We start from the raw sequence: 21754 nt of genomic DNA, 5'->3' as shown, positions 1-21754 counted from the left end.
GTTATCGAGTACAATTATGCTCGGTAGAGTCTCTGATAGTTCTATGTTGTATTTCAGAGGCATTATGGTTGGACCACGCCACAGACCGAGTACGAGCAGTGTGAGTGACGAAGAGATTCGTCAGATGATTCATGAGGAGGTGGCTGCGGCGATCCGAGCCGAGATTCCGGAGATGTTTGGGTCTATTAAGACCACTTTGATGGAGACTTTTGATGAGCGGTACGCCGCGTTGACTGAGGCTGCAGCCGCTGCAGCTACCGCAGCTGTGGCCGCTGCCAGACCACAGGGAGGTGACTCGTTGCTGTTTCGGGAGTTCAGCAACACGAAGCCACCTGAGTTTGACGGGACGCAGGATCCGATCGCTGCGATGAGGTGGATTGCTGATATCGAGGGATGCTTCTACACTTGTTCATGTCTGGAGCATCTGAGGGTACGGTTCGCTTTGAACCAGCTCTGTCTGGGAGCGAAGGATTGGTCGAAGTTCGTGACGGCGAACTTCACTTTGGCAGAGATTTCAGCTGTGACGTGGGAGAGGTTTACCTCTATGTTCAGAGACGAGTACGTTCCCCCGGTGGAGAGGGAACGGTTGGTTCAGGAGTTCTTGACCCTCAAGCAGGGTACTGATTCGGTTACGGTGATCACGCGGAAGTTTCATGAGAGGGCGATGTTCTGCCCCGAGCAGGTGTCCACAGAGCAGGCTCGGATGAGCCGGTATTTGGGTGTGTTAAGGAGGGATATTTGGGAGTTCGTGTCGAACTCCACATATCATACCTTTGCTGAGCTTCAGGCGAATGCCAGGAAGCGCGAGATCGAGTTAGAGACCCAGGCCAGGGAGGAGGCCGAGTCTCAACGGGCGGATCGGCGGCCGGCTCAGTCTCAGCCGGCAGCCAAGCGAACTAAGTCCGCCGATTCAAGGACGGGAGGTCCGAAAGGCCGCACTTGCGGAAAGTGCGGCAAGGGTCACGAGGGGACATGTCGATCTGGTGCTTGCTACAAGTGTGGCAAGGAGGGGCACATCGCTAGGGATTGCCCCAAGGGGTTTATGGTTTGCTTTCATTGCAACCAGACCGGCCATCGGAAGGCCGAGTGCCCTCAGCTTCATTAGGGATCTGCACCTGCTGCCAGGGCTACTGAGACTCGACCAGTGAAGGCCGAGGCTCCGAGGGCTCGTGGGAGAGCCTTTCAGCTGACTGCGGAGGAGGTCCGCGCTGCGCCCGATGTTGTGGCAGGTATGCTTTATTTCATTTATTTATTTTGATATTGAGATATCATGCTTATGTTATGCTATGCGTAGGTACTTTCCTTGTGAACTCTGTACCTGCTTTAGTGTTATTTGACTCGGGTGCGAGTCGGTCTTTTGTATCTTTGGCCTTTAGTCAGCATATCAGTGTTAGTCATGAGCCGTTGAGTCGGCCTCTGAGAGTTTCTATAGCTGACGAGAGAGTGATTTGTGCCACGGAGGTTCTCCGGGGATGTGTGTTAGAGATTTTCGGGGTTGAGTTTCCGATCGACCTGATTCCTATTGCGATGGGTGATGTCTGTGTCATTGTGCGCATGGACTGGTTGAGCCGATTCGGCGCAGTCATCGACTGTGAGCGTCAGCTGGTGACTATACGAGACCCTAGTGGGGGAGTTATTTCGGTGTACGGCGAGGGTACACGTTCGGGATCAGCTTTTTGTTCAGCCGCTAGGGCGAGGCAGTGTCTACAGCAGGGCTGTAAGGGTTTTGTGGCGTATGTAATGGATATGCGAGCGACTTCTGAGAGACCGAGCTCAGTTGAGGAGGTACCGGTGGTGCGTGAGTTTCCAGATGTTTTTCCCGAGGAGTTACCGGGTGTGCCTCCTGTGAGGCAAGTGGAGTTTGGTATTGATTTGGTTCCGGGGGCCGCACCTATCGCTAAGGTGCCTTATCGTCTTGCACCCCCAGAGATGCAGGAGTTATCCTCGCAGCTTCAGGAGTTGCTGGGGAAGGGATTTATTCGGCCGAGCAGCTCGCCGTTGGGAGCACCTATTCTGTTCGTCAAGAAGAAGGATGGTTCACACCGGATGTGCATTGACTACCGGGAGTTGAACAAGCTGACGGTCAAGAACCGTTACCCGTTGCCGAGGATCGACGATTTATTTGATCAGTTGCAGGGAGCATCTTGGTTCTCCAAGATCGATTTGAGGTCGGGATATCATCAGGTGAGAGTGCGGGATGAGGACATCCAGAAGACAGTGTTCAGGACGCGATATGGGCATTATGAGTTTGTGGTGATGCCTTTTGGGCTCACCAATGCCCCGGCTGTGTTCATGGATCTCATGAACAGGGTATGCAGGCCGATGTTGGATCAGTCGGTGATTGTATTTATCGATGATATTCTGGTGTATTCGAGATCTAGAGAACAGCATGAGGAGCATTTGAGGGAGGTCCTTGGGGTTTTGAGATCGGAGAAGCTTTATGCAAAGTTCTCCAAGTGTGATTTCTGGTTGCGGGAGGTCCAGTTCCTAGGACATCTCGTTAACCAGGAAGGGATTCTGGTCGATCCGGCCAAGGTTGAGGCGGTGATGAGTTGGGAGGTACCGAAGTCACCATCTGAGATCAGGAGCTTCCTTGGGTTGGCAGGGTATTATCGGAGATTTATCAAGGATTTCTCCAAGGTCGCAGTGCCGCTCACCAGATTGACCCGGAAGGGTGTCGCATTCTCATGGGGTCCCGAGCAGCAGACCTCCTTTGAGACACTTCGCCAGAGGTTGTGCGAATCCCCGGTATTAGCTCTCCCGGAAGGGATGGAGGATTTTGTGGTATATTGTGATGCATCGATTTTGGGGCTAGGTGCGGTGTTGATGCAGAGGGGTCATGTGATAGCATATGCATCGAGGCAGCTGAAGCCTCATGAGACGAGATATCCCACACATGATCTAGAGTTGGGGGCAGTAGTGTTCGCTCTCAAGTTTTGGCGTCACTACTTGTATGGGGTTCGATGTATGATATACACGGACCATAAGAGTTTGAGGTACTTGATGGATCAACCCAACCTAAATATGCGGAAGAGGAGGTGGTTGGATGTGGTTAAGGATTATGATTGTGAGATCCTGTACCACCCAGGCAAGGCTAATATGGTAGCCGATGCGTTGAGCCGCAGGGCGGAGAGCACTCCACTGCGGGATGTATGTTTGAGATTGACCGTGATAGCTCCGGTAATGGATGCCATTCGTGGGGCACAGGCCGAGGATGTGCAACCGGAGATGCAGAAGAAGGAGCGGGTCGTTGGGTTGGTTTCGGAGTTCGTTACGGATGGACGAGGGCTTATGACTTTTCAGGGTCGGATTTGGGTACCGTTTGTAGGCGGTACGCGTACTACTTTGATGGAAGAGGCTCATCGGTCGAAATTTTCGATCCATCCGGGGGCTACGAAGATGTATTTGGATTTGAGGAAAGAGTATTGGTGGCCCTGTATGAAGAGGGACATCGCCTGGTTTGTTGAGAGGTGCTTGACCTGCCGTAGGGTTAAGGCCGAGCACCAGAGACCGCATGGCAAGTTGCAGCCATTGGAGGTTCCCGAATGGAAGTGGGAACAGATCACTATGGATTTCATCACCAAATTGCCGAGGACTGCCAGAGGAGTTGGTGCAATTTGGGTGATTGTGGACAGGTTGACAAAGAGCGCTCACTTCCTTGCCATCAGTGAGAGTTCTTCAGCGGAGAAGTTGGCGGAGATATATGTGAGGGAAGTGGTATCTCGGCATGGGGTGCCGATCTCAATTGTTTCGGACCATGATGTGCGTTTCACTTCCAGATTCTGGAAGAAATTTCATGAGGAGTTGGGTACTAGGTTGCATTTTAGCACCGCATATCATCCCTAGACAGACGGCCAGAGCGAGAGGACGATTCAGACGCTTGAGGACATGCTTCGAGCATGTGTGTTAGATTTCGGGGGTAGCTGGGACGCGTATTTACCCTTGGCAGAGTTTTCCTACAACAACAGCCATCATTCGAGCATTGGTATGCCACCCTTTGAGCTGTTGTATGGTAGGAGGTGTCGGACCCCCATCTGTTGGGGAGAGGTTGGGCAGAGAGTGATGGGCAGTACAGAGATCGTGCTTCAGACGACAGAGCAGATTCAGCAGGTCAGACAGAGGCTATTGACCGCCCAGAGCCGACAGAAGAGTTATGCAGACAGACGCCGGTCCGAGCTTGAGTTTCAGGTCGGCGACTTTGTTCTCCTGAAGGTCTCTCCTTGGAAAGGAGTGATTCGATTCAGGAAGAAGGGCAAGTTGGGGCCCCGGTATATTGGACCATTTCGTGTGATTGCGAGGGTAGGCCGGGTAGCCTATCGTTTGGAGTTGCCAGCAGAGTTGGGGCAGATCCACGACACTTTTCATGTATCGCAGTTGAGGAAGTGTATAGCCGATGAGTCGGCAGTGGTTCCATTAGAGGATATTCAGGTGGATGCGAGCCTGAATTATGCCTAGAGGCCAGTGGCCATCAGGGATCGGAAGATCAAGGTTCTGAGGAACAAGGAGGTACCTCTAGTGTTGGTTCAGTGGCAACACCGGAAAGGATCGGAGATGACCTGGGAGCCGGAGCGCGAGATGCGGGAGCAGCATCCGGAGCTATTTTCAGAGCGAGACTTCGAGGGCGAAGTCTAGTTCTAGTGGGGGAGAATTGTAACAGCCCGGATTTCCAAGTACCTTTATTGTTTAGATTTTTGGTGTTTTGAGAGGGGACTCGGCGAGTTGGAGCTCAGACTCGCCGAGTAGGGTCGCGATTCTGGACGCGGGATTCGTCTGGACTCGGCGAGTCCAGGATATGGACTCGGCGAGTCCGCGCTGTTTAATGAAACCCTAATTGCTCGGGTTTGGGACCTATTTAAAGGGCCTTATGGCCGTCATTTGTGCTCACCAGTCCCTTGAGTGAAACCCTAATCGAGTGTGAGCGTTTGGAGCAAAGAAGGAGGCCATTATTGATCTTGGAAGTGTCATCTTGCAAGGGAAAGGGAGGATCAGCTAAGGGGAAAGCAAGAGGAGCCATTTCTGAGGGTTTGGAGTCCATAGCATCGTTATTGTGGTAATATCTTCGAGCTATCCTCTTCTATGTTGATGTTTTCTTTGATTTAGGGCTTATTGAGGCCTCAAGTGGCTAGATCTAGTGCTTCCTTGGTCCCTTAAGCATTTTAGACCATAGATTTGGACCCTTGGGGGTCCAGAGTGTCCCTTTGCCCAAGCTTTCTGTGAATCTATGGAGGTTTTAGATTGGAATCCTTATGCCTTGGGCCAAAATGCCATTTATGAGACATGGAGTGTTTTGTGAACACCAAGATAAGGACTTTACGTGATGAATCAGTCTAGAAAGGCCAGATCTATGAATTGTTGGAACAGATCTGACCTTAGAAGCGAGTTTGGGTGATTGCATGGCATGGACTCGCCGAGTCCGATGAGCAGACTCGGCGAGTAGCTTGAAGATTTCCTTGGACCGGCCAGTGAGTGGTCCAGTCGAGTCATAGGTCGACTCAGTGAGTCAGGGCGAGTTAGAGAGGGTTGTCAGGTGGATTGAGTCGAGCTGGGACTCGCCAAGTTGTTCTTGAGACTCGGCGAGTTGAGTCGGGGTGGCCCCGCGATTCTCCCAGGTGGAACTCGTCGAGTCAGGGGAAGTACTCGACGTGTAAGAAGGGAATCCTAGAGAGTTGGTGAAAACGTCTAGACTCGCCGAGTCGCCCTAGTGCACTCGCCGAGTCCGGTCAAAGTTGACCGTTGACCGTTGACCAAGAGTTGACTAGTGTTGACTTAAAAAGGGTAGTCAACCTTAATGGTAAAAGTGTTAATAAGAGATGTATGATGATATAGGGAGATTGTAGCCTGGAGGATCGAGCACGAGTGATTTCAGGATTTGCTAGCTATCGATATTCACGAGGTGAGTCTTCTCACTATACTGTACCCGGAAGGGTTTGACTGTGTGACCGGAAGGTCGGATATGATATGAGACATATGTGCTATATGTGATAAATTAGTTGTTATATGTGCTATGTATGATATGCTTAATGTGGGCCGGAAGGCATTATGTTATGGGCCGGAAGGCGAATATGTTATGGGCCGGAAGGCGTTGTAATGTGGACCAAAGGGTCGGCGTGGGTAGGACCGGAAGGTTTACCCAGCAGGGACGGAAGTCCCCTGAGACACAAGGACCGGAAGGTCAAGGCCTGGAAAGGCATATGTGCGTAAGTTGTATTTTGGGGAACTCACTAAGCAATTATGCTTACAGTTGTTGTGTATGTGTTTCAGGTACTAGTGAGGACCGTGGGAAGGCGCCAGCGTGATCTATACACACTGATAGATGGTTTATGATCTTGGGATTCATATGATTTGTATTATGATATGACACGTTGAATGTTTATGCCTTGTTTTGGATAAAAACACTTTATTTTGAAATGAAAAATTTGTTTAAAAATTTTTGTTGTTACATAACCAATCTGGCTTTATACTTATCAATTGTGCCATCCACCTTCATTTTTCTTTTGAGGATCCGTTTACATCCTAATTCCTTCCAACCAGGAGGTAAATCAGCCAATACCCAAGTATTGTTATGCATGATAGAATCAATCTCATCAAGAATTGCCTCTTTCCAGAAATGAACATCCCTAGAATCCATAGCTTCACTGAAAGTCTTTGGATCCTTTTCAATATTAAAACAATATTGATGTTGAGAAATAGTCTCATTCCTTGTTCCTTCAACTAAATATAGTTGAAAATCAGATCCGAAAGACTTAGCTTTTCTAGATCTGGTGCTTTTCCTAGGTTCAGGTACAGAACTTGCACCACCAGAAACATCTTCAGCTTGAGTAGTACTCTTGTTGGAAGATTGATGAATCATGTCCCTTGGTCTAGGTATAGATGTAAATCTTTCTTCATCAAAGATAGCATCTCTTAACTCTATCACTGTGTTTACAGACACAGAGTCATTAGATTCTAAAACATAGAATCTATATGCTTTGGAATGCTCAGCATATCCAATAAAGATACAATCTATACCTCTCTCACCTAATGTTTTCCTTTTGGGTTCAGTGAGCCTTACAATTGCTCTACAACCCCAAACTTTGAGATAACTCAAATTTGGTACCTTTTTATACCAAAGTTCATAAGGAGTAATCTTAATCCTTTTATTTGGAGTTCTATTCAAGATGTAACATGCAGTTAACATTGCCTCACCCCAAAACCCTTCACTTAAACCAGAATATGACAACCTGGAATTAACCATTTCTTTCAAATTCCTATTCTTCCTTTCAGCTACACCATTTTGTTGTGGTGTATATAGAGCTGTGGTTTAATGTATTATTCCAGTTGATTCAAAATAAACTGGATCATAATACTCACCACCTCTATCAGTACGCAATACTTTTATTAATTCATTTTTATGAAGCTCAACTTGTTGTTTATAAATTTTAAATTTATCAAGTGCTTCATCCTTAGAATGTAGCAAATAGATATAACAATATCTAGATGCATCATCAATACAAGTAATAACATACTTCTTGTTTCCAAGGTAAGGTGTTGCATGGAAATCACATAAATCACTATGTATAAGATCCAACACCTTGCTTTCCCTAACAACGTCTTTGAAAGGTTGTCTAGTGATTTTAGTTAGCATGCATGTTTTACATTTTTCATTATTTTGCATATCAAAAGCAGGAATTAAACTCATTTTAGACATGTCTTTTAATCTCTTGTAATGAATGTGTCCTAGTCTAGCATGCCATAATTTAGATTTATGAAAATTAATGCTAGTACTACTAGAAGCCATGCAAACAGAATTATCACTAGAAGGATAATTAATATTAAGCCTAATCATTCCATTACATATATAGCCAAATCCTATAAAAGAACCATGTCTTGACAAGATATAATTGTCATTATCTAACACTTGTTTGTAACCACAATTATTTAATACAATTTCAGACACGAGATTCTTACGAATCCCTGGAACATATAAAACATTGTTCAAACACAACCATTTCCCAGAAGTAAAAGTAAGTAAAACAGATCTTATGCCCTTGATTGGTTTAGTTGCAACATTTTCCATTTTCACAACAGATCCATCTTCAATTGGTTGAAAGTCCTTGAACCAATATAGATCTTTGCAAACATGACTTGTTGCTCCCGAATCAACCCACCATGCAAATTTATCATCCTGCACATAAAATGCTTCAGAAATCACAGAAATATAATTCCGAATATATTTAGAATTCTGCAATGAAACAAAAATCTGACCTTGTTGCTTTTCTGGATCCTTGGATCCACTTGGTCCAGCACCATCCTTATTCACTTTGCGAAGACAACAATCTTTCTTGAAGTGACCCGGTTTGTTCCAATTCCAACAAACCAACTTAGCCTTCTTGTTGGAAGACTTGTCATCCTTTCCTTTAAACTTCCTTTTTCTATTAGACTTCTTGGGATTCTTTAAACTTTCTCCTTCCACCATGTTCACAGAAGAGGAACCAACTTGGTTCTTTCCTTTAGGATTGTTATCAAGTTCTTGAGTCCTTATGGACTCTTCAATCCTTAAATGGCTTCCAAGTTGAGTCAAAGTCAATTCCTCTTTGTTATGTTTCAGATTGTGTTTAAAATCCTTCCAGGAAGGGGGCAGTTTGTCAATGATCATAGCCACAGAAATGGCTTCATCCATTTTCAGATTGTGTTGAGTAAATTGTCCCAAAATCCTTAACATTTTATGGAATTGTTCCATAACAGGCCTGGAGTCAATCATCTTGTAACCCATAAAGTTACTAACAAGAAACTTCTTACTAGAAGCATCTTCAGCCATGTACTTGGATTCAAGAGAATCCCACAGTTCTTTTGCATATTCGAAATTTTGATAGATATCAAAAAGAGAGTCAGACATACCATTGAGAATATGACCACGACATATGTAATCATCATTTTCCCACTTTGATCTTCTTCTTGTTGCCTCCAAAGGTTCATCTTCAACAGATTCTGGTAAGACTGGCATGGGTGTACTCAAAACATACACCACTTTCAGAGTGGTAAGGAGAAACTTCATCTTCTTCTGCCATCTATGAAAATCTTGCCATTCAAACTCGTTCAGTTTTTCAAACTTGTCATTTCCTTCACAAAATCACCACTTGCCATGATCACAGAATACTTCGATTTTTTGTTAGAAATATGGTTTAGTGGTACTTGGAAATCTGAGAATCGTGATAATCACTTTCAAATCAAAGTATTTGGGTGGTACTCCCAAATCCTCAATTGGATAAGACTCAGATAAAATCAGAGAGAAAAGAAAGAGAGAATGAGATGGTGTAATTTTGTGAGTACCAGAAAAGTGACTAAAATTGGTTATAAACCTTCCTTATCTGAAAAACTGTCAAAACTGTCATATAACAGTTTTTCTCAACAGTAAAAACTGTTATAAATCCGGGTTTTGTATATGGATTAATGCAAAGTCAAAACCGGGTCAAATATTCAAAATTTGGATTTTCTAATGCATTTTTAATACAACAATATAACCCAAATAAAATTTTCCCGCGCTGACCTGGCAACTCGACCCCCGCCAGGGGCTCTGCCCCTTGGACCCCGCTCCCAGGGGCGCTGCCCCCGGACCCCCGTTCGTTCAGGGGCTTCGCCCCTAAATGACAGTATACTTTGATACTTGATCAAACTTAAAGAAATGTGTACTCCACACCTTCCTTACTTGTTTAATATTTATCAAAATCATTTTTAGTCAACAAAGTAATTCTATTACACTTAAATAACATTGATGATAACAAATCACCAACAGAGAATAGCCATCGAAATCATGTCTAATCCCGTCTAGATTTTTCCCATGTATGATTAGTTTAGTATACTACTTGTATTGCATTTTGCATGCATTGGAAGAGAACCAAGTGAGAGGAACAAAATTTGCAACTTTTTCTCCCACGAACGAAATAGTGGCGGACATAGGATTTCATAATAGAGGTGTCATAGGAAATTTTAGTAGTGTCACAATAGTAGAAGAAAATAATTTCGAAATTTTTTACACTGCGTACAGAAAAAGCAGGCGTTACCAGTGCCACTGCTGACACCCACATAGATAACACTGGAAAGATTTTGCAGTCATTCAACTCCTATCCCTTGTAAGAAATGCCGCATATAATAGTTTATACCAGCAACATGAACTTTCAATTTGGGGCAAGCTATATAACTATCTAGAAGCCTGAATTAGTCTTTGTTTTACCTTTCAAGTGTAAGGAAAATGCCTACATCAGTTATTGGGTTTTTGATTTATTTTACAAAAAAAAATCCATGATGTTTGTTAGCTTATAGGTTTGTGCCTACAAAGACAGGAGAGTGATCATTGATACTGCAACTGGAATCATAGGAAAAGAAGACTCTCGTCTTGTTAATCCCGATACCTTATTTCCTGTTTTTTCTGCAACTAAGGGTGTCACAACAGGAATGATGCATTGGCTAGCCGATAAAGTGTATATTTTTCAATTGTATATATTTAGCTCCCATGAAGGGATTTGTATGGGATCTTGTCATACAAGTAAGTATTAACCAACATTGTATATTCATCATAGGAAACTAAAGTTTGATGATAATGTTGCAAACATTTGGGCGGAATTTGGTACAAATGGAAAAGATCAGATAAAGTTTATCCCTATCCCAATGTTTATATTCCTAAATTTTTAAACACCATCTTTATAATTATCTGATTTCACTAGAACAAACATTAGTGAAACGTCTCCAAGGGTATCTCTGTAGAAACAAGCAAGGGTTAATGGATTATCAATATAAGAGTTTCAATTCAAATTCGGATTGGGCTCCTTGTGGACAACCACTTAACCTAGTAGTGTTGTGTACTAAAACCCTAAAATGGTAAATCATAGTGTTGTGTACTAAAACCCTAAAATGGTAAACCATTTATCCATCAATGTAGCCACTCAACTAAGTCTTGTAGTTATTGAAAATTAAAAAATAATAATTTAAAAACTCACTTCTCTTGGTTACCCGATTTTGGAGAAAAAAAAAGTAATTAAAATACTTAAAAAGAAGAATATCTTATCAGAATTTTATCAATTTAACCACCTAACTACTCTTCTATTATCTTTATAATAATAATTTGGTGACTAAATTGGTAGAAATAACAGTTTCAGTGGTTAACTCGATAAAATTGTGAAATTGTGTCGCGCTTTTCTATATTTTGCATGACGTTCACATTAGGAAATAGCTTTTAAACGATCAAAAACCATAATTGTTTGATCACTACCGAATATGATTAGGTGGTTAACTTCATAAAATGGCGAAAGTACAAGCGCTTTTATGTATTCTTTCATGTCTTTTTATTTACAACAACAACAATCATACTCTCTATTGTACACCTTCAACCAATTGGGTTGAGAACACCAAATAGCCCTTTGGTTGTATTCTGCCATATAAGTCTATTAGTTCATAAGAAACTTTTGTTTTTATGTGGAATCTCGTCTAGCAAGTCTTACGTATGATAAAACTGAATACAATATGTTCGCTGTTCTATGTGAAAACAGTGAATTCAGGTCTGAGTTTTCCATGTCTTCTTCTCTCTCACCTGACATGCTTGCAGACTTTATTCCCTTATCCAACACCTTCAATATCCGTCGTGCCATACTACCAGCCATTAACGGACACTTCTCTGCCCGTGCTTTGGCTCGCTACTACGCCGCCCTCGTGGATGGTGGTGCAGTCCCTCCCCGCCATTACTCCACCCCCCCACTGCTCGGAAGCCACCCTCACCACCCCACATTACCTTCCAAGAAAATCTATGATTACTAGAAAGATGAAAGCACGGACAACCACACCAAAAACCCTAAATCCGATCCTTACATCAAAATCCAAGAAACCAGCAACACAAGTGACAAGATCGATACGAAAAATTTTAGCAGCGCAAAATCAAAAATTCATGATGCGTTCTTGGGAAGAGGAGATTATGGACGTGTTTGGCAAAAGTAGCTGTTAGCTAGAAGCGGGTAGCGGTTAGCTGGTAGCGTGTAGCGTGTAGCAGGTAGCTGGTAGCGAGAAGCTGTAGCTTTTATTTGTTATATGAATGTTTGGCAAAAACAGCTGGAAGCTTTTGAAATATATATAAAATTACATAAAAGGACAATTGATTAAAAATAAATAAATATATAAATATATTTTTAAGGGTAATTATGGAAATTGATTTTAAAAGCTTAGAAGCGTTTTGTTAAACGCTACATGAAGTAGCTTTTGGAATCGGAGCGTTTTGTTAAAACTAAAAGCTAAACGCTCGTACTGTCAAACGAAGTTTTTTGTTTAAACTAGAGCGTTTTATCAAAAGCTAAAAACTAGAAGCTCTCAAACGCTTCCAAAAGCTCCGTGTCAAACACGCCCTATAAGTATTTAATCCTCCCGAATAGTAAAATTGGGCTTGGATTTTGGAAGGCTAACATGATCGATGGTTCACTGATTGGGTTTGGTCACGTAGGTGTCGGTGGTTCGACGGGATACTGTGACGTAAACAATCGCTTTTCTATTGCGTTGACCCTAAACAAGCTCTCTTTTGGGCCTTTGGTGGCTGAGATAATCAAGTTTGTTTGCTCGGAATTTGATCTTCCTTTACCAGAAGATTATTCAGGATCTTCAAAGTTCATCAAGAAACCGATGATCAACTAATGGTGTTTGATTGAAATGTGCTTATACAATACATAAACAATATTTGATTCTGGGGAACCTTTTTCATATATGTTAATCTTCTTTTCACTGGAAAAAACATACTCTAAAAATTTGAACTTTACAATAACCTTATGACAAAATTGCAAAAATGGTCCATGTGGTATGTATTTTTTGGGGGTTTTGGTTCAAACCTCGATTTTTTTAGATTGGTGGTTCTTTTAAGATTGTTTGCTTGTGATTTTGGTCCTTTAGTAAATTGAAAACACTAAATTGCCCTTACTGTATTTATTTTTCATTATTATTTTTTTCCTATAATTATTTATATATATATAATAAAAATAAGGACCCACATACCTCTCTCTCTCTCTCTCTCTCTCTCTCTCTCTCTCTCTCTCTCTCTCTCTCTCTCTCTCTCTCTCTCTCTCTCTCTCTCCCGAACAAGCACCTAAACTTAGGGGTGTTCGTTTGGATGGATCGGTTTGATCCGATCCAATCAAGTGAATCCAAATTGATTTCGGTTTTCAAAATATGGATCCGAATAGTCCAAACCAAAATTCAAATCCGATCCGATCCGATCCACTTACAATTCGGTTGGATCGATTTTTATAATTCGGTTTTCAACAACCGAAACATTTTAAAACGACGTATAATTATAATATTACACAAGCAGGAAAAACAAATTATTTAATTGTGATTTGAAATTTATAAACAACTAATTAGAAAATATATTATAGTTAAATATTTTATATTTCGAAAACTTTTGAGAGAAAATGCATATTAATGTTTTTTTTATCGGGTGAAACGTTTTGAACTTATTTGAAAAAATAAATTACAAAATTAATAAATAAATATAGATATATATTATAAATAGATAAATAATAAATGTTTATTCGGTTTTTTTGGACTATTCGGTTCTTATTTTATAAACCAAAACCAATCCGAAATCCAAAATAATAATTCGGTTTTATTGAAAACCAATCCAAAAATCCGAATATCCGAACCAGATAGTCCAATCCAAATTGTCCAATTAGATAATTCGGTTTTATCCGAACAGCTAAATTAGTTATCGGCCGATTAAAAATCGTTCCAACAATGTGCTTAATAGAGAATAGTCCTGGAGTTCTTCATCCAAGTTGTTTACTTACTGGAACTCGATCGACAAGAAAACAACCCCAAAGAAACAACTCTAGACCCAAAATGGTTCATCCACTTCATATACAAACTCTCCCAAACCCTAATCGATGAACACAACTGATCAATCTATGGTGCAATTCTCGAATGGTATCGCTCTACCGCCTTATCGGATTTCATCCTAATCTACCCAAGCGACGCCCGTTGAGCCATTTTAGCCCTAAGAGGTACGCTTTTGAAACCCCTAACTACTTGGCGCGGCATTGAAGACGATTTTAGGTTTTTAACGTGTGAGAGTTTGAAAGAATCCGTGAGATTCACTGGCGTGTTGGAAGCTCTTTAATCGCCGGTCACTCATCAGGCGTTAGATTTACGCTTCGGATCGGGAAATCATTAGCGAAACAGGGGTTGTTTTTTTAGATGTCTTTGTTTAATCTGCCTTCGATTTCTCTTGCAGAGAGTTTGAAGAATATAGGGGAGAAAGTGGTTTTTGGTTGGCATAAAGTTAAATCGGTGATGCCTTCTGCTACGTTTCATCTGCAGGTGGGGGAACCGTTTTCCTCACATAGCATGTGGTAGTTGAAGGAGAGGGGTTGAGTTACAGGTTTCAAAGCGAGGAAGGAGAGCTTGGGTTATCGAGTTCTTCAGATAAATTAACCTAACCCATGTAATGTAGAAGCTCCGTATTTTGAAATGAGTTAGAGACAAAATTTTCAATTGCTTGACCATCAACAACTCCATTTCTGATCAGTTCCTGTATACTATCGTTTCTGATCAGTTCACTTAGCAATAATCAGATTCCTTTGCTTCTCTCTGCTATTGTTTCTTTTTCTGTATGATCGATCAATAACAAAAAGGGTAGCTCCACACTATTTGGCTTCTGATCTATGATCGATAGTGGGAATAAAGGAGGAAGCGTGGTGAAGATGCATGTTTCAAAGTTGAGGAAAAAGACAATCAGCCAAGGAGAGAGAGAGAGAGAGAGAGAGACCCATTTTATTATTAATAAAACATTAAATTAAATAGAAAAAAAAACATAAAAGATATATCAAGAGGGCAATTTAGTTATTTGAATTTTTGCAGGGACCATTTTCACATAAAAACTAATCCAAAATGACCATAAAAATCATGGTTTGGACTAAAACCCAAAAAAAAAATACATATATCATAGGACCATTTTTGCAGTTTTGTCTAACCTTATTATGTTTTATGTGGGGTTTCCCTTTTTTTCTTCTATGATCATATATAGCAAAGAACAACAACCAAAATTATTGAATAAAAGTCTTATGAATATTTTTGTTCGTGAATATTAATCCTTGTGGCTTCTTACTATCATATAGTATCTTACCACAAGAAAAAGAAGTTACAATCTTATGTAATAAACCATTAACCACAATTCTATCGAACACGTTGAAGGAACTGCCTAAATCATAACATATTATACCAATTGTTAAAAACAAAATTCCAAAGATAACACTTCATCAAAATCAAAAGAGTTATCTCCTAAAAAACATAAACCAAGACTTCTAAAATACGATTTATGTAAAAAACCAAATTTATTTATTTATTTAAACAAAAAATAATATATGTTCAGGAACCAAGTAGAGAATTCGATACTATATAGTCAACAAAACCCATCGAAGAACCAAATCAACAAACCAAAGCAGATGATTTGTGCAAGAGTGAGAATGAGAGAAGATAGGAACATGATTTGGTGAGATCTTTATAAAGAACACAAAAATATTAACATATGTTAATTAAGAGCTAAGGATCCAGCTGTAATCGCATATTGATCTATTAAAATTTTATTTAAAATATTAAAAACCGAATTAGTAGAGTAAAAATCCAAGGAAAATCGATGGAGTTGCTACGTGTATCTTAAAAATAAAGCTGAAAATATAAATAAAGGAAAATCTATGATCTTTGATACTATAATAAAATCAATGAAAATAGTTTGTAATATCCTGCATTTACCCTTTAATAACATAACATAAATTAATAACATAACATAAGACATCTTAGGATTATAGTGAACCTCCTTCCTATCAAGAAAGCTTAAACACAAGAAAATAAACAACTCATCAATAAACATAGTAGAATTACTTATTAACTCCTATTTTGTATTTGGATGTCATTATGGAAGACAAGACACAATTTTAACACAAAAAATGTAGATATGTAAGTTGTTATTTTTTAAATTTAGTCCTTGCTTTATAAAATCTGATGAGAAATTTTTTTTCATCAGCCATCATCACAAATGTATGGAAACAAATAAATAAATGGTAGAAATACTCTAATACTTTATACATGTATTCACTATACTGATGCTTATTATACGAGATATTTTAACGAATTATTGGCTATAAATCATCTTGCTGCCTAAATAAATAAATATTCAAAATAAAAGTGACTAATACGTTGGAAAACAATATTTTATAGTTTAGCATATGGTTTTGGTCTTTACATCATAAACTTGTGTTACAATCATAATCTAATAACCATTAAAAAAAAAAAAAAAAAAAAAAAAAAAAAAAAAAAAGTCCAAAACCCGCCTCCAAAATCAGAAAAATGACTACCCATATAAATGTTTACAACTCTCAAGGGTGTATTGAGCTTCAACGGAATTCTTGAGGGTCCAAATTGTAAAATTAGAGATCAGATTTTGTAGACAGGAGTAATCCCCAAAAGATGGAAACATTTCCTCATAACGACAGCAGTTGCCTCACACAACAATAATCTGCTTGTCTCCTCAGCCGACCCAACAACCTACCATAAAATTTTTATATAAAATTAAAAATAATAATAATAATAATAATTAAAAATAAATAAATAAATAACAAAAACGCATACCTGGCATTCAGAGTAAAAACTGGTAAACTTCTCGGATAAATCATAAAGATATTCACACAACACATTTGGTAACAGATTTGTGCACGCCTCTTCCACAACCTGAAAAAGCAATGTACTTTCATTTATTTGTTTATTATTATAAATTATAAATTAATAACAACAAATTAATAATATGATGATTTAATAAATTGAAAAAAAAATGAAAGTAGGATTTTAATATAACGAAGGAATAGAACACCTCAGCAAACTGGAGCAAATGTAATCCAAGTTTGCGTTCTTCATCTTTCTCCAATATTAATTGTCCAGCCTGTCACCAGTAGACAATAATTATATTTAATTCAAAATTTTATAAAAAAAAGTTTTTAAAAAAAAAGGAAATTAAAATCTTACCTTTTTCAACTCCTCAATGTCTTTACCAGATTTGCGAATAATTGAACATATTCGAGCATGTGCATATAAAAGATACACAGCAGTGTTTCCCTATTTATCAAAGAGTGTAAGTAAGTAAGAAAAAATAACAGTATTAAAATTTTAAACAAATAAGAAAATAAAAAATAAATAATAATCGGGTTAATCTCATAAAACACTTTATATTTATATGTTGTGTTTTTTACGGATTAAACCTCATCTTTGTTTTTTTCATGAAAAAAGACCTTTTATTTTTTCATTTTTTCGGAAAAAAACCCACAACTTTGTATTTTTTTTTACGAAAAAAAACCTCAACCTTCTGAATGTTTCCAAATAAATCCTAACTTTTTTGGTTCAAAAAGACCTTATATTTTGTGGTTTTTCCGGATTAAACCTCAAATTTATTTTTTTGCCTGAAAAAAAACCTTGTATTTTTTCAGAAAAAGCCCTCAACTTTGTATTTTTTTCCGAAAAAAAAAAACCCTCAACCTTCTAAATGCTTCCAAATAAACCCTCAACTTTTTTAGTTTTTCTCGAAAAACGCTCACATTTTACAAATTTTTTTGGAAAAAAATGACTAAAAGGGACAAATCGGAAGAAATAAAAAATATAAGGTCTTTTTTTAGATCAACCCTTTTTTAGAGAAAAATGACTAAAAAGGCAAAATCGGAAAAAATGAAAAAAAGCAAGGTCTTTTTCATGAAAAAAAATAAAGTTGAGGTTTAATCCTGAAAAACACAAAATATAAGGTCTTTTATGAGATTAACCCTAAATAACATTTAAAAAATATATATATTAAAGAAAATGACATCTTAACTGATATAATGGAAGGGAAAAATGAAACCCTTATTTATAGCTTACACGAATAATCAATAAACCATGTTTGCATTAACTTCATCAAGTAAAAATAAAAGAGCACCTTATCATTAAGCATCTGATCAAAATTGAAGGTGTAATTAGTCAATCTATTGTTCTTCAAATCCGCATACCTGTCAACAACACAAAAAATAAACAAGGGCAAATTTGTAAAAACTTCTATACTCACCAATTCTTTCTGCATTAAGTCAAAAAAGAAAGCCTTACTTAACAGCACCATATCCAACTGCTTCAGCAGTATGTTCAAGCTCCTCAGCAGTCCACTCAGCAGCCTTGCCTGTTATAACAGAAGATATTTTAACAAAAAGACCAAAATTACAAAAATACCCCTCTCATCATCATCATATACCTCGTTCCACAAGTGCAGCTTTACACCGAGTTTTAGCTTCATCAAGCAAATCAACCAACTTAACCACTTCAGTGCTTCGAGTTCTGAATCTCTTTCCATCATCACCAAGAACAAGTCCAAATCCTACATGACTTGTTTTCGGGTATTTGTTCTCATCATTCGGTAGCCACCCTGCACGTTTAGCAGCCTGAAAAAAAACAAAAATTTTATTGACCATTTTACCCCTGTAGTTAGTATAGTACTAACAGGGCGTATAACACTAACTTACAGTGAAGAACATTTCAAAGTGCTCTCGTTGGCCTACATCAGTCACGTATATAATCCATTCGGCTTTTTCCTCATTAAGCCGATACCTAGATATGAAAAAGAGAGTGTTTTATAAAAGTGTAAAAAGACGAAAATGCCCTCAAAGACAAAAAAACTAACCACAAAGCTGCAAGATCTGTTGAAGCATAGTTGAAACCTCCATCTCTTTTCACAACAATAAGAGGGATCTTTTTTCCTTCAATGAAGATCACTTGAGCTCCTTCACTTTCTTCAATCAATCCCTTTTCCCTCAGCAAATCTAGAGTCCCAGGAATGTATGGATTATAAAAGCTTTCACCCTGAAAATAATTGAAATAAATATAACGAATTTTATATCAAGAGAATTATTAAAAATAATAATAATAATACCTTTTCTTCTAAGTGGACTCCAAGGCGTTGATATACTTTTTCATAACCCTTTCGACTTATCTCACAGATTTGTGCCCATGCTTTCCGAAATTTTTCCTCACCACCCTATTTTTTTTTAATTTATTATTATTTTATATCAAAAAATACAAATTTGATAAAAAGATGGTTAATTACCTGAAGACTGACTACTGCCTTCTGAGCTCTCTCTTTGAACTCAGGATCACTATCAAATCTCTGCTTTGATGCCTTGTAAAACACCTATCAAAATCAAAGTTCAAGAAAAGTGTTTGACTTTTAGTCAAATGATAAAATACTCATCAATATGATATAAAAAGGAATATGTAAATAAATTTGTTCACCTCAAGCTCTCCAATGGCTTGATCATTAACTTCCCCACTAGGGAACTTCTCAAATAGGAACTCAATTAACATTCCAAACTGTAAAAGAAAAAAGAAAAGAAAAGGGATTAGATTACACATTTTGTTGTAATCAAAAAAAAATTTGATAAGTGAAACATGTAATCAAAAAAAGAATATACCTGAGTGCCCCAATCACCAACATGATTTCTCCTAAGAACATCAACTTTAGAGTACTCAAGCATACGGGCTAAAGTGTCTCCAATAATGGTAGATCTTAGATGTCCCACATGCATTTCCTTTGCTATATTGGGAGATGAAAAGTCCACAATTGCCCTTTTCACAGGAAGCTTTGGTGCCCATGTATCAATACCATCTTTCAGCATCTTTTGAATGCTCTGCAGGGGTAAAACCGTAAAAGTAAGTAACCAAGATTAATAATAGGTTGAAAAATGGAATGCAATTATGAAAGGATAAATTTACCTTAGCTATCCATTGCTTTGATAATTTAACATTTACAAAACCAGGTCCAGCTATTGAGCATGATTCTATCATGTCAGAAGCTGGAAGATTTCGCATGATTGCCTACATAAAATAAAAATCATGTTAATAATGTTGGAAAAGTATCTAAGAATAGTTTAATTTAATATTTGCAAACTAAAAAAAAACAATATTACCTGTCCAACTGGTTGTGGACCTTTAAACTCAGTACCCTTGCCTTTTATTTTAGCCCATAAGCTCATGGCATTGTTGCTATTATTACCAAATGAAATTTATAAATTAGTACAAGAAAAATATGCAAAAAAAGATAATGATGATGATGATAATAAAAATAAGTAATTATATTTATATACCATTGGTAATCACCAAATTCTTTTTTGGCACAGGCGGCGATTAAAGGCACCACCTCTGGCTCCTCAGGGATGGTGACTTTTAGTGAGATTTCAAATACTTTTGCTATTTGTTCTTTAAGGCTACCTATATTTTCTTCCTGTTTACACAAAACCATTGACACAAATTTGTTTTAGTATATGTAAAAGTTGATATGTTGATGATAATGTGTGAGTTAATAGGCTTACGTTTGCAGCTGCCATGGTTGATGTTGAATGTGCCCACTTAACTGGAAAGTTTCTTCTAGATGATTCTTTCAGAATACCTGTCTAGTTTTGCAGTAGCAAAAATGTAAGAATTTCACATATTCATAATGTAAGTAAGCCAATTGAAGAGTTCAGTTTCTTTACTAACAAAATGGTTAAGCAGATTAGAAATGAGAACTGATAAAAGTCAATTATATCAAGCTATTGAGAATCCAAAAAGCAACTTATGATTGTTTACTGCTTTGTTCACCGATTTTTTTTTTACAATTTTGGGGTCGTGTCACAATTTAAGCTCGATTAAAATGCAGAACAAAAGAAAACTATGAAGAAAAGAAAGTGTCCGATTTTATCGATTTAAAGTGGCTAACTCAAACGATGATGATTTAAATCGCAGTTTATCTCACACCCTAATTGCATGTAATAACTCCGCATTCTTTTAACGAAATTCATTTAGCATGTTATAACTAGGTTAGAAGCAAACAATGCATCAGATTACTATCACATTAAACATCTACTGTAGACAAACACGGATTTCTAATCACAATTTATGTTACAATAACGAATTTGGACAAGAGTAACGAGTTGAAGAAGACGATAGAGAGAATAGATTGAACTTACAATTACTGGACGTCGAGGTAGACCAGATATGAGGATGAGGAGGGGGGCGGAAGAGAGATAGGCGAGGAGAGAGAAAAGATTTCTCGATTAAGAACATCTCAACGTTAGGGTTTTTTGAGGGTTTTAATTGTTAATTTGGGCTTTTTCTAAAGAATAGTATATTACAAAATTAGTCCCTACCCTTATATCCACCACAAGTTTAGTCCTATGACACTTGGTTTAAATCTTTTTACTTGAATTCGATAAGTTTCAACTTATTTAAGCTCCGTTATTTTAACAAGTTTAATCGGGTATTTTTTTTCCGGAAAATGTAACATTGTAACTTAGACCAACTCTAATGGGACACTAAAATACATCATTTCAATATGTGAGATACACTCAAACACCAAATGTAAAGGCCAAAATGTTTGGCCTCTAAAATACACTATTTTAGTATGTGAGATACAATCAAACACCAAATGTGAAAGTCAAACATAAAATACATCATTTTAGTGCTTAAAACTCACCATTTTTTTGTTTTACCATTGGAGTTGGTCTTATTCAATTATATCCAAACCGAATTGTAGTATTTAATTTCGGGTCAGGTATTTTTAAATATATTTGAACTTTTATAAAAGAGTATTATAAATATAATTTCTTGGTTTAATTTTTTTTTAAATTAATTTTAAGCAAACACTTTAAACGCATTGTATAATAGAAAGCAGTTTTTTTCATTTCGTAGATATTTGTTGAAAATAAATAATCCG

The 21754-nt window shown here is 38.3% G+C and overlaps 2 protein-coding genes and 1 long non-coding RNA gene across 4 annotated transcripts; 2 read left to right on the top strand and 1 right to left on the bottom strand.

Moving 5' to 3' along the window:
• Positions 1-10228: 10228 nt before the first annotated feature.
• On the top strand, positions 10229-12648 carry LOC111892446 (uncharacterized). The gene is made up of 6 exons (XM_023888482.2): positions 10229-10240; positions 10300-10457; positions 10557-10628; positions 11523-11747; positions 11865-11949; positions 12373-12648. The coding sequence occupies exons 1-6, from the start codon at positions 10229-10231 to the stop codon at positions 12646-12648; spliced, it is 828 nt and encodes a 275-aa protein (XP_023744250.2).
• Positions 12649-13769: 1121 nt separating this feature from the next.
• LOC111892459 (uncharacterized) lies at positions 13770-14589 on the top strand. Its single transcript, XR_002850559.3, has 2 exons — positions 13770-14006; positions 14237-14589. It is a non-coding gene; the product is annotated as an uncharacterized LOC111892459 (long non-coding RNA).
• Positions 14590-16284: 1695 nt separating this feature from the next.
• Positions 16285-21146, bottom strand: LOC111892445 (arginine--tRNA ligase, chloroplastic/mitochondrial). Of its 2 annotated transcripts, none has more exons than XM_023888480.3 (18): positions 21009-21143; positions 20373-20449; positions 20148-20284; positions 19971-20046; positions 19777-19878; positions 19476-19691; positions 19297-19374; positions 19112-19195; positions 18938-19042; positions 18689-18867; positions 18531-18615; positions 18263-18449; positions 18121-18190; positions 17957-18026; positions 17020-17109; positions 16868-16936; positions 16630-16728; positions 16285-16545 (listed from the first exon to the last, which is right to left on the bottom strand). In XM_023888480.3, the coding sequence occupies exons 1-18, from the start codon at positions 21103-21105 to the stop codon at positions 16435-16437; spliced, it is 1932 nt and encodes a 643-aa protein (XP_023744248.1). In that variant the 5' UTR covers positions 21106-21143; the 3' UTR covers positions 16285-16434. The 2 variants fall into 2 exon arrangements, with proteins under 2 accessions (XP_023744248.1, XP_023744249.1); XM_023888481.3 differs by having other exon boundaries at positions 16286-16545; positions 20373-20453; positions 21009-21146.
• Between the last annotated feature and the right edge of the window lie 608 nt (positions 21147-21754).

The sequence above is a fragment of the Lactuca sativa genome, chromosome 5, assembly GCF_002870075.4.
Source record: "Lactuca sativa cultivar Salinas chromosome 5, Lsat_Salinas_v11, whole genome shotgun sequence".
NCBI lineage: Eukaryota > Viridiplantae > Streptophyta > Magnoliopsida > Asterales > Asteraceae > Lactuca > Lactuca sativa.
The sequence above is the reverse complement of the archived record's forward strand: the minus strand, read 5'-3'. Positions and strand labels throughout refer to the sequence as shown.

Bases quoted from the DNA above. Each gene is read 5' to 3' on its own strand.
- LOC111892445 (XM_023888480.3), bottom strand. From the start codon at position 21,105: ATGTTCTTAATCGAGAAATCTTTTCTCTCTCCTCGCCTATCTCTCTTC. The intron at 19,043-19,111 runs GTAATTAACCAT...AAAAAAAAATAG, and splicing joins AGGCAGTAGTCAGTCTTCAG to GGTGGTGAGGAAAAATTTCG. The intron at 18,191-18,262 runs GTATATGATGAT...CTGTTATAACAG, and splicing joins AGCTGCACTTGTGGAACGAG to GCAAGGCTGCTGAGTGGACT.
- LOC111892446 (XM_023888482.2), top strand. The intron at 11,748-11,864 runs CCACCCCACATT...AACCAGCAACAC, and splicing joins CTGCTCGGAAGCCACCCTCA to AAGTGACAAGATCGATACGA. The intron at 11,950-12,372 runs GTTTGGCAAAAG...ACGCCCTATAAG, and splicing joins GAAGAGGAGATTATGGACGT to TATTTAATCCTCCCGAATAG.